Consider the following 11,725-nt stretch of genomic DNA (forward strand, 5'->3'; position numbering starts at 1 on the left):
AGACGATTTAATTAGTGAGAATGTGTTAATGACAATAGTTATCTAAGATTGAACATATTTGCATTGCTAAACAACTTATTCTCTTAATTCTCATAACATACGATATCCACACAATAATTAGTTAGAATAGAATAATCTAAGACTATATATATATATATATATATATATATATATATATATATATATATATATATATATATATATATATAATTGAAAAGTTATATGAAAATGAAATTATAATATGTAAGTTTAATGCATTAGATTTTAATTTTGTCTTTTTTCATAAATAATTCACACATAATTCTGTTTAGAATAGAAAAATTAATATCTTATTACTTTTTGTACTTAAAGAACATACTTTCTTTATGTTTTAAAATTGTTAAATGCTTTGCGTGTAGATGACCATCTTTACATCTCCCACGTCTTACTGGAACATATATACCCACACACTAGAATTCACAAACATATACACACAAAAAACCACAACGAACACACGAAATAGTAAAAATGGAAAAGATACAACACAAGATGGTAGCAGTGAACGGCATAAACATGCACGTAGCAGAGCTTGGCACAGGACCGACGATCCTCTTCATCCATGGATTCCCAGAGCTCTGGTACACCTGGCGCCACCAGATACTCTATCTTGCCTCACATGGTTACCGTGCTGTGGCACCCGATCTCCGTGGCTACGGTGACACAACTGGTGCTCCTGTCTCCGACCCCACCAAGTTCACCACCCTTCATGTGGTTGGAGACCTGGTGGCGCTCATCAACATTGTGGCTGCTTCGGGCGAGGACAAGGTGTTTGTGGTGGGACATGACTGGGGTGCAATGATTGCTTGGGCTTTGTGTCTTTATCGGCCAGATAAAGTAAAGGCCTTGGTGAATATGAGTGTTCCTTTCAGTCCAAGGAATCCTAAGTTCAAACCTATCGATGGACTTCGTGCTCTCTATGGAAACGATTACTACATCATCAGATTTCAGGTTCTATTAATTCTTCAATTAATTCTCCCATCAGCAACACCTTCACCACACTCCACACACAACCACCTGCGTCACTTGAACCATCCTTCACCACTGTATATGCACATGAATCTATGTTTTAGGAACCCGGAGAAATCGAAGGTGAATTTGCGGAATGGGGTACATATAGAGTATTAAATGATTTCTTCAAATATCGTAAACCTGCCCCCCTTTTTCTACCGAAGGGTATTGGGTTTGGAACCTCACATGATGATCCCATAATCTTGCCTTCATGGATGTCCAAAGAAGATCTTGAATACTACTCCAGCAAATTCGAGAAAACTGGCTTCACCGGAGGTCTAAACTACTATCGAGCTTTGAACTTGTAAGTTAGTTTCGAACTAGCTAAGTTGAACTTAGTTTAAAGTAGTGAAATGAAAAAAAATAAAATAATATAAAACCTTTTTGTTGATTTACAGGAACTGGGAGCTAACTGGTCCATGGACCGGAGCTCAAGTGAAGGTGCCTGTTAAGTTCATCGTGGGTGATCTTGACCTGACCTACAACTCGATGGGTGCTAGAGACTATATAGAAAAAGGAGGGTTTAAAAAAGATGTGCCTGTTTTAGACGATGTAACCGTCCTTCAAGGTGTAGGACATTTTCTTCATGAAGAAAAACCTGACGAGATCAACAAACATATCCATCAATTCTTAAACAGCTATATATGCATCAAACCAGATCGTTTATGCTCAATCAATGAAAACAAGTGGTGCATTGGTTCAATCAGCAATAAAATTAAGGAGACGTTGCGAAGATATTTACTCGAATAACTAATAAGATCTTGCATAGCTACCATAACTAGTGTAACGAGTCGATGAGAAAGTAAACATGTAGTGTTCATTCAAATTATACGTGTCTCTAACGTTTGTTTCCGAGGTATGTTTATTTAATTATTTGAGGTTATATGAAAGAGGGTTTTAGGATGAACTTGTGTTGGTGACATGACTAGGTGTTGGTTGCGGCACGTGATAGTGTAACATCCCAAAATTTCGAATAAAAATTTTCATTTGTAAATCACCAAATTCGCATAGTATTTGTTTCATAAATCCATTATAGTAAAATGTATTATAATCATCAACGTAAAATAAGAATCATCAATGCATAAAATCATTAGGGGGAATGTTGGGCAGTCAAATCGGGTCATTCCCTTTGGAACTGGAAGTATCTAAAAATGTCCAAACCACAAAACTATAAACACAAAACTTAGCGAATTCCCGAAAGTACCACATACCATACATATATTTGCCATGAACTACCCCCATGGTATTTCCCGTGAAATGCGATGAGCTTCCCCCATGGTCTTACATCCAAGTGCCATAGGCTACCCCCATGGTCTTTTCTTGAAATTTCATGGATTACTCACATGCTTTGACATCCAAGTGCCATGGGCTACCTCTATGGTCTTTCATGCAATTGACATAGGCTACCCCATGGTCTTTCATACATTTGCCAAAGGCTGCCCCCATGGACTTCCATGCACGTATCACAAAAGACAACTAACATCCTATGTAGTATAGTGAGAAGACTCGCCTGTCTCATGAAGTTAAGTAAACCACAAAAACTGACATGCAAACAGTGCTACAATACACCTATCAAATCAAAAAGGTCCAACCTTAATCTATACTCTAGAACTAGCATTTTGACCAAAAGTGAACCCAAGTCAACAAGTCAACGATCAAGGTCAAAGTCAACGGTCAATATTTCCATTAGCTGGCCCTTATGTCGTGAACAACCCATGGTCACGTTGTGAGAAACACACTCAACCCGATCCTAACTCGGTCACGATCCAACCCAGCCAACTCAGTCTCGATCCAAACTATCATCACAACGTGATGAGCAAGTCAACATGTCGTGATAGGATCTGTCCAAATCAATCGGGGAAATTCCCAGTCGTCACGTCGTGATGAAGAAGCTGTCACGTCGTGAAAACAAGCTTTCTCTGCTTAAAGGATTCAACTCTCAGTCCATTAAGCCATTCACCCAATCTTTCTAGAAGGCTTCCTAACATCCATTACCACCTCAAAGTTGATGCTTTTTAGCCATGCATGCTTATTGTGAGTCTAAGGCTCAAACTCGGTCAAACATGAAGAAATATCACCAAAGTTCACATGCATGGGTCCAATACACAATTAAATTCCAGATCTGCACCATATAGCACTCAAAGGACCTCAAGGATCCATAAAGTTGCCAACTTTATGGAACCCCATCACTTTAACTTGATTAAGTTGAAGATAAAGGGACAATGACTTAGATCTAGCAACCTAGAAGCATAAAGTTTGGATCTTAGACATTTATAAAGGTCCAGAGATGCCAACAATGAAGTCCCAAGCTTGCCAAAATGCTCACAACACTTCTAAGGCCTTTTTCTTCCTTCAAAAGCAATTCAAAGCACCAAAATAAGCTCAAAATGGAATAGAGGGATTAGGGTTTCTCAAGAGGGTTTAAGAGGTGATGGAGGCTGAGGTAAAGGAAACCCTAACCCCTCATTTCCTTTAAATAAGGTCCAAATCCGAAAATTAGGTTTTTCCTCTGATCAGGTGTCATGTTGTGACCAACAAAATGTCATGTAGCGACACTTAAATGACCCTTCCCGTTTATCACAATCATGCCACGACGTGACGGTGCTTCCTTCACGTCATGACCCACCTAAAACACTTATTTTACTTCAAATTTCATACCTTAATGATCCAAATGTTACAACTCTCCCCCACCTGAATCAGACTTCGTCCTCGAAGTCCGCTGCTGCAAACAAATCTGGACAATGCTCCCTCATCTCCTCATCGGGTTCCCAGGTCCACTCGGAACCCTTCTGGTGCTGCCATTGCACCTTCGCCAAACCCACTACCTTGTTTTGAAAGGTCTTCATTTTTTTGTCGAGAATCGCAATCGGTCTCTCTACATAATTCATGCGCTCATCAACCTGAATGTCGTCTAAGGGCACCACTACGAAATCATCAGCCAAATATTTATGCAATTGAGAGACATGGAAGGTGTTGTGGATCTGGCTAAGTTCATCAGGTAGATTTGAACAATACGTAACCTTGCCCACTAAGGCAACAATCCTAAAGGGACCAATATATATGGGGCCCAACTTGCCGCATTTCCGAAACCGGATGACACTTTTCCAAGGTGATACCTTCAGAAGCACAAAATCTCCGACCTGAAACTTGAGGTTTGAACGCCGCCAGTCAACATAGCTCTTCTGGTGACTCTATGCGGTCAGTGGTCTTGAATACTATCTCAATACTCCCCATAACTCGATGCCCGACCTCACTCCAAAAAATCGGGGTCCGACATTTCCTCCTACAAAGCATCTCAAAGGGTGGTCAATCAATACTGGCATGATAACTATTGTTGTAGGAGAACTTGACCAATAGAAGATAAGTATCCCAGCTCCCGAAAAAATCTTGCACACAAGCCCTGAGCATATCCTCGAGCGTCTGAATGGTTCGCTCACTATGTTCGTCAATCTGAGGGTGCTATGCGGTGCTGAAAAGTAGCTGAGTACCCAAATCCTCATGAAATTTCCTCCAAAACCTAGAGGTAAAATGAACATCACGATCAGAAACCATTGAAACTGAAACCCCGTGTCGAACCACTACCTCAATGATGTAGACGTTAACCAATTTCTCAGCTGAGATGTGTAATATCCCAAAATTTTCAACAAATTTAAACTTTTCAAAACAACTCATCTATTAACAAAAGTGTTTACAAAAACATTGTTTCAAGAACATGATTTAAAATTAGAGTCTCCCAAGATCCAATCTGTTGTAAAACCAAGGATGTGTATCGTCACGCCATCTCCATGTCACGAATCATCTGAAGAACCTGAAACCATAACAAAACCGTAAGAATAAAGCTTAGTGAGTTACCCCTATTGGATTAGGTGTCTAAGCCCATAACTCTAATTGGTATGTACTTGACCTGATAATAGCATGGTCAATTTGGGTTGTAAAACTCTGGAACAAATTGATAGGATGGATACTTGAGGAAGAGGTTATTGTGATTTATTAATATATTATAAATAAAATATATTAATTGAGAAATGACATTATTTAATTAGTATTGATCAAGAATTAATTTGGTATTAATTTAGTGATCAAAAGAAACCGATTAAAGTTATAGGGACTGATTAAGTAAATCAGTGATACTTCTAGCTGGACTCATGACTCATGTTGATTAGAGTTGGACTAAACCTATGTGAAATTCCAAGAAGGTTTAGCCCAAAAGAATAAGAAATATTAAGAGTCATTAGGGTTTGCATGGTTGTAATCCTAGACTAAAAAAGAAGTCCCTAACACCTAAAATCAACACTCATGCACACTATAGTGGTAGCTAGCCGATTTTGATCTCCCATATCTCTCTCTCATGTCCATTCTCTTGTTCTTGGTTTGTTATAAGACATTTGAGGCATCACACTTGAGTTGCTAGGCTCCTAAAGGTCAAAGACAAGCAAGCTATACACAAGGTAATCTTCTAACTATTTTATGAATTAAATGTTACCTTGCATGCTAGTTTAGGCTATATGCTTTGGAAAATAATGTTGCATGTATAATTAGAGAAAACTTAGATCCAAAGCATTAGGGTTGTATGTGCACCATAAGACTGTTTGAGTACATAAAACCCATTAGTGGTATCAGAGTCATGGGTGTTTTCTATTATATTGATGCAAATGTTTGATTTTCAAAGTTGGAAAAATGAGTTTTTTGGCCACTGCCTGATGAACTCGACGAGTCCATAGATGGACTCGACAAGTTGGATGAGTTTTGCCATGAAATTGAAGAGTCCAAAGCCTGGCTCGACGTGTGACATCCCCAATTTCACGACCAGAAAAGACCGATTTGTTTATGCTTTGTTTTATAAATCAGAGTATTCATTTAAAGAAAACGGTTGCGGAATTTGTTCCCAAAAAAAGATACGATAATAACTTATCAAAACATTTCTCAAAGAGAATGTATTTTATTTATTAATAAAACCTCGGGATGTCATGTTCCGATACAGACCAAAAGTATAAACAATATAAAATAGACCTTACAACAGTTATTTATAACTACTGATCTATAATCCAAATTCTCTCGTCAAGTCCACCAACTTATACCCTTGTGTCATTACCTGTAATGCAAAGAAAACTGAGTGGGTCAGGCTTGGGAGCCTGGTGAGCATATAGAGTTTTCAACCCACAATAATATAATTATTATATTTAATCATCAAACAATCAACCCAATTACCCATCCCCATTATCTTCTTTATTTCTTAAGGTTTTACCCTAATAATCAACCATCCTTCATTCATTCTTCGTAAGGATTTACCTAAGGAATTGGCACGAAGTCCATTGCTGCCAAAGTTTATCTATCAGATACTAAGTCTATAGTTACCAACGTTTATCTCTCAGGTACTAAATCCATAGTTATCAGGCGCTAACTCATAGTTGTTGGATTAGTGTCTAAGTCCATAACTATTTTGGTATGTACTTGACCCGATGGTGCATGGTCCTTTTGGGTTGCCTTCACCAAAGCAACTTGATTGGAGAAATAAATAGAGAGAGAGGTTATTATGATTTATTAATATGTTATAAGAATAATATATTAAAGGAGAAATCATATTTGTTTAATTAATATTGGTCAATAATTAATTAAGAATTAGTTTTGTGATCAAATGTAATTAATTAAACTATAGGGGCTGATTTGTAATTATGTGATAGTTACAAAATAAGGTAAGGATTATCTTATAAGTATGGTGGACGAATTTGAGGTTGGAAAGCCTTAGAATTCGAGTATGATAAGGATTCAAGGATTATCTTATTGGTTGCTTAATGGATAATCAACTAGATAAGGATAATGACTGAAACCCTATCTCTACACCTATATAAACACCCCTAGGGTCATGAATTCGTGGATCCCTTCTCAAGAAGTCCTAGATACGAATTCTAACCTTCCTCCTCTCTCTTTATACCTTCTCCACTTGCTTATGGTGTTTGTGAGCCATTAGAGGAGTGACACTTGTGACTCTCTGCTTTCCAAGGTCAATTCAAGGAGGAATTGGATTGTTATTGCTACATAACAATCAAGGTATGTTCTTAAACTTATTTACATGTGAATTCTGATTTCCATATGCTAGAATTAGGGTTCAAAGTCTTGGATTCAAAGTATGTACAATAGAGAAACCTAGATCCGAGCTTTAGGGTTTGTATGAGCACATAGGATGTCTTATGACCAAAAACCCATCAGTGGTATCAGAGCCATGATTGGTTTCTATTGTATTGATGCTTGATGTAACTGAAAATCGTGTTTTGGCCTCACTGTTCGACCTGACTCGGCGAGTCACTCTTGGACTCGGCGAGTCAGCCCTACTCGGCGAGCTCCAGAGGGTGACTCGGCGAGTCGGTGCGTCAGACAGTGCTTATCTCGGGATTTCTTGCTGTTTTTGCATTGGGATAATTACCTTATCATGTTAGATTAATATTAATCCGATTATATGATATATTTGACTATAATTTTAATCTAATTGAAGATATTTATCAATTAATAGGATAATTGTTTCCTTATAAGATAATTGATTAATTATTTTAAGTAAATTGATAAATTGTTTTGCAAGAAATCATCAAATATGGATAATTATGTGATTAAATGTTAATTTGAATTATTTGTTATTTGATCCTTGTTGTTGTGGAAAAGTTTCATATTTGGCCCTTTAGGTTTTATAGTTTAAAATTTGAACCCCAAAAGTTTTGTTGTTTTGAAATTTAAATAGTTGAAACCCTAATGTTTTGAAAAATGTTTCAAAACTTGCCCTCAAGTTTTGGAATTTAAATTTTGATTAAATGGTTTAATTTTGATGTATATTTAAATTCTAAACCCTTATGGTTTGAAATGTTTCAAAACTTGCCCTCAAGTTTTGGAATTTAAAAGTTGATTAAAAAGTTTAATTAGGAATGTTACATTCTAAAACATCTAAGTAGTTTTGAAAAGGTTCAAATCACACCCTTATGGTTTTATTAATTAATTAAGATGTATAATTAAAAGAAGTTTAATAAATCCATAAAAGTTCAGGTTTACAATTTAATTAAATGAAAGGTATAATTGTTAAATTTAACTACATGGTATTTTAAAAGTGTTAAAATACACCCTATACTATATATAACATTAAAGGTCTAACATTATATATATGTATGAGTAAAAGTCAGTCTTACCGTTAGTAGGCCTCATTCACGAAGCTGATCTATAAGGGGTGTTTAAGGAAATTGCCTATAAAATGGCGATTGAATGGGTATCCACTCTTACCCACCGCACTCTTGACTAGTGGAGAGTCGTTAGCCGAACGGGTAGGATAGGACGAAACCTTCCATTATAAGTATAATGAATTATTAAAGTAACTAAATGTTTTCATATAATTCCCAATCTTAGTTACTTAGGCAAAAGTGAATTGATGCAATTCCATGAAATTACACTTTGTGCCCTTGCGAAGACGTTAGTGGAGCGTGTGTGGTTTACCGGCACACTAAATGGGTCTAAGCAAAGGTAGCAAAGGGTGACTCAATGTTTGTCATAGTTCGGTGGAGCGTGTGTGGTTTACCGGCACATTGAATAGGTGACTGTAACATGTGAGGGCACCATGTAGTTTGCATGGTTATTCACACCCGCTTTGTGATCCTCGGCATCCCAGTCACAAACAAGAGGGGCATATCGAGATTTAAACATGTCATTGAAAGTTCAATGTATCTCAAAGGATCTAGGAGTTTTCATAAATTTAAAACTTAAATGTCTTTTCGTTTTTCGTGGTGGAAATTAGTGAATCGTCATTCACTTACCTTCAAATATTCTGCAATTAGGGTTACGACATCCCTCTCCCGAGTTGTAGAATATTGTGTTGGGTCCTAGCCTTAGTATCTCATTTGGGTGATTTACTAAGGACTCAATCTATCAATTAACTTGAATTCGTTTTCTCCCATTTTGTAGATGTCAAAGTTCGACAACTATGGTTTTCCCAAATCCCGTGGAACAAGCTTTCCACATGAAGATGGTATTTCACGATTCAATCGAGGAACAAGAAATCATGCTTCACTTCCTCCTCCTCCTCCTATTGTTCTCCCCAACCCACAAGATCGAAGAATTGAAAGGTTCAATATCACTAAAGCCCTATTGGAAATGAAACATGAAGATGGTAAACCCGTGTGTGCCCACGTTCTAGGAATGAAATCACACATTGATAGGTTGATAATGTTGGGTGTGTCATTCCCAGATGAGTTGGCTGTGAATTGGGTTTTGCAGTCACTTCCTGAATCATATAATGAGTTCAAAAGAAAGTATTATATGATGAATCATGACGACAACATCATTGACCTAACTTACATGCTCATTGCTGCTGAATCATAAATGATTTGGCGAAGCAATGGAGCGTATTTGATGGAAAAGTCAACCAACCATGCTTCCGAGGACGTTCTAGGAGAACCGACCTGCGTTTACTGCCAAAAGAGAGGGCGTTGGATACAAGTCTGCCCAAAGAGCCTAAAGAGTCCAGAAGATGGGAGAGTCAAAGAGTATGGCTGCGCTTCAGGTAAAATCCACTATCTAACTCCATTAAGTTCCTATTCATTAATTCTTAATACATAATGTAATAAGATTGCATTTGAATGTTTTACAGGATCGGTGAAAAGAAAGGAAGCTTGGTGAAAGAGCAAGATGAATCTAATCACAAGGAATGGATCTTGATCGCATGGACTTGAAGATTAGATTTTGAGCTTAGATAGTTATGATAGAGTTGTTAGAAATTTTCTTTTGAAATACATAGTTTTCAATGGATTTTGCATTGTAAGGACAAATATTTTCCGCTGCTTTTATAAATAAAAAAAATTTCGTTTGACTTATTTATTTATTTGTTTATTTCCTTGCAATGAAATCGTTATGAAAATTGGTGTTTGAATATTTCTACAACAAATGGATATGATTCTTATTTATGGTGTTTATGGAAAAGTTGAGAATTTACCAAATAGGGAGAGTTTTCTCATCGCCCAAGTTTCAATTGGACAGAAATTTGGAATCATGCAACTTGGTTGCACGATGAATGAGAAATTTCATATTTGGAAATTAGACCAATTCGTTGACAAAGTGTCAAGTGAAGGACTAAGAGATCGAGCACACAATGTTGCGTGTTGATCAAGACCACCATAAGAGTAACAATGATATTCGTCATGATTTACTAAAGTTTTAGTAAATATGATTATACTTACAAGATTAAGTGTAATTCTGAATTGATTAAAGAGTTTAGATCAATAGCAGAACGAATAAGAAGAATCAAGTAGGCAGAAAGATAAAAGTTTCTCCATTCTAAGAAGATGGGAGAGTACCTTTTATGCTTTATGATAAGTCTTAATGATTAAGAACCATACCTCAATTGATCCTCTAAGTGAGTCTTAGTACAATTGTATGTCTAAGAAGAGGAATCAAGAATTGAAGAAATGGTTAAATCAATAAGTCAATCATACTTCGTTCCAATAACAAGTATTAAAGTTAAGATTGTGACATTGAGTGAAAGGTATTAAGAAGGTTTGTAACTTTCATTAAATGTGGAAAGTTATGATGTCTTGGATAACACAAAGACCAACTAGGACCAATTTATGAAGTGTTTTGATAAAAGCTACACTAACTCTTGAATATTTGTTTGTCAAGAAATGGTTTTTGACAAGAGAATCATATATGTCAAGGAGTCAGTGGGAGTCTTAATAGTCTTGAAAGGTTTCAAGAACAAATCAAATAAACCTTATCGATCATCACTAGCACACGAGTTGAGGTTTACAACCTATCGTGTTGACATTATTTTGATTCTATGCCAATCCAATCGAGTTAATTATGCATGTGAGTTCTATGAGTTCTCATTTTGAACGCATAAAAGGCAAAGCACCTTAATCAATGAAAGGTACATTGATAGGAAAGGGTGAGCTGCTTAACTACTTGGAAGACATGGTGGGCAGCTGTGCTACCATAAGGCAAGAAATCAAGATTAAGAAAGTTCGCTCCATATGAGTTTAAATTTGTCGTAAACTTGGTTTTGACAAATTCACATGGATAGGAACAAATACACTGTTTAAATCTAAGTGTCATAAGATTTCCTCCTTCATGAAAATGATTGTGAGGAAATGCTTTCACTAAGACAGATTTTAAGAAGATAGTGATTGTAAAATTGCATTCTCGAATTCAATTATGGTTACGGCATCCCTTTCCATAATTTGAATTGTGAGGTTTGGCAATTAGTCTTAATTGTTTAGACACACACATGAACTATCGAAGGCAAATGTGTATAATATCAAGAAACGTTGATAAAAGATTATCAAAGCACTAAGTATTAGAAACATGAACTTAAGAAATTCAATAAACATTGTTTTTTCTGAAAGTTAAGATGTTTATGAATACATGTCGAAGCTAGTGGGAGCATAAGTGTTATGTTTTATAATAATCATCAAGATAGTGGGAGCATAAAAGTTATGATTGTATGATTATTAAGGAAAGTATTGCAAGGTTAGCAATATTAATTATAGAAAACAAGAGTCATACTTTGCAAAGTCGCAATAGTTGAAGAGTTGTTTTGCTATAATTAAGGGAGAGAATATTATGCTTCATTTCAAATCTAAAGGTTTAGGTTGAGAAATGTTAATAAAATTTAGTCAAAGGTACAAAGTGTGTTCTTAAAATTTCGATTATGATT

General features: G+C 36.3%; 1 protein-coding gene across 2 annotated transcripts; it reads left to right on the plus strand.

Moving 5' to 3' along the window:
• The first annotated feature begins 417 nt into the window (after window positions 1–417).
• LOC111917260 (uncharacterized) lies at window positions 418–2,043 on the plus strand. Of its 2 annotated transcripts, none has more exons than XM_023912941.3 (3): window positions 418–1,018; window positions 1,213–1,351; window positions 1,446–2,043. In XM_023912941.3, exons 1-3 carry the CDS (start codon window positions 508–510, stop codon window positions 1,795–1,797), a joined length of 1,002 nt encoding a protein of 333 aa, XP_023768709.1. In that variant the 5' UTR covers window positions 418–507; the 3' UTR covers window positions 1,798–2,043. The 2 variants fall into 2 exon arrangements, with proteins under 2 accessions (XP_023768709.1, XP_023768708.1); XM_023912940.3 differs by having other exon boundaries at window positions 420–987; window positions 1,110–1,351.
• The last annotated feature ends 9,682 nt before the right edge of the window (window positions 2,044–11,725 follow it).

This window comes from Lactuca sativa, chromosome 3 (assembly GCF_002870075.4).
Source record: "Lactuca sativa cultivar Salinas chromosome 3, Lsat_Salinas_v11, whole genome shotgun sequence".
NCBI classification, from domain to species: domain Eukaryota; kingdom Viridiplantae; phylum Streptophyta; class Magnoliopsida; order Asterales; family Asteraceae; genus Lactuca; species Lactuca sativa.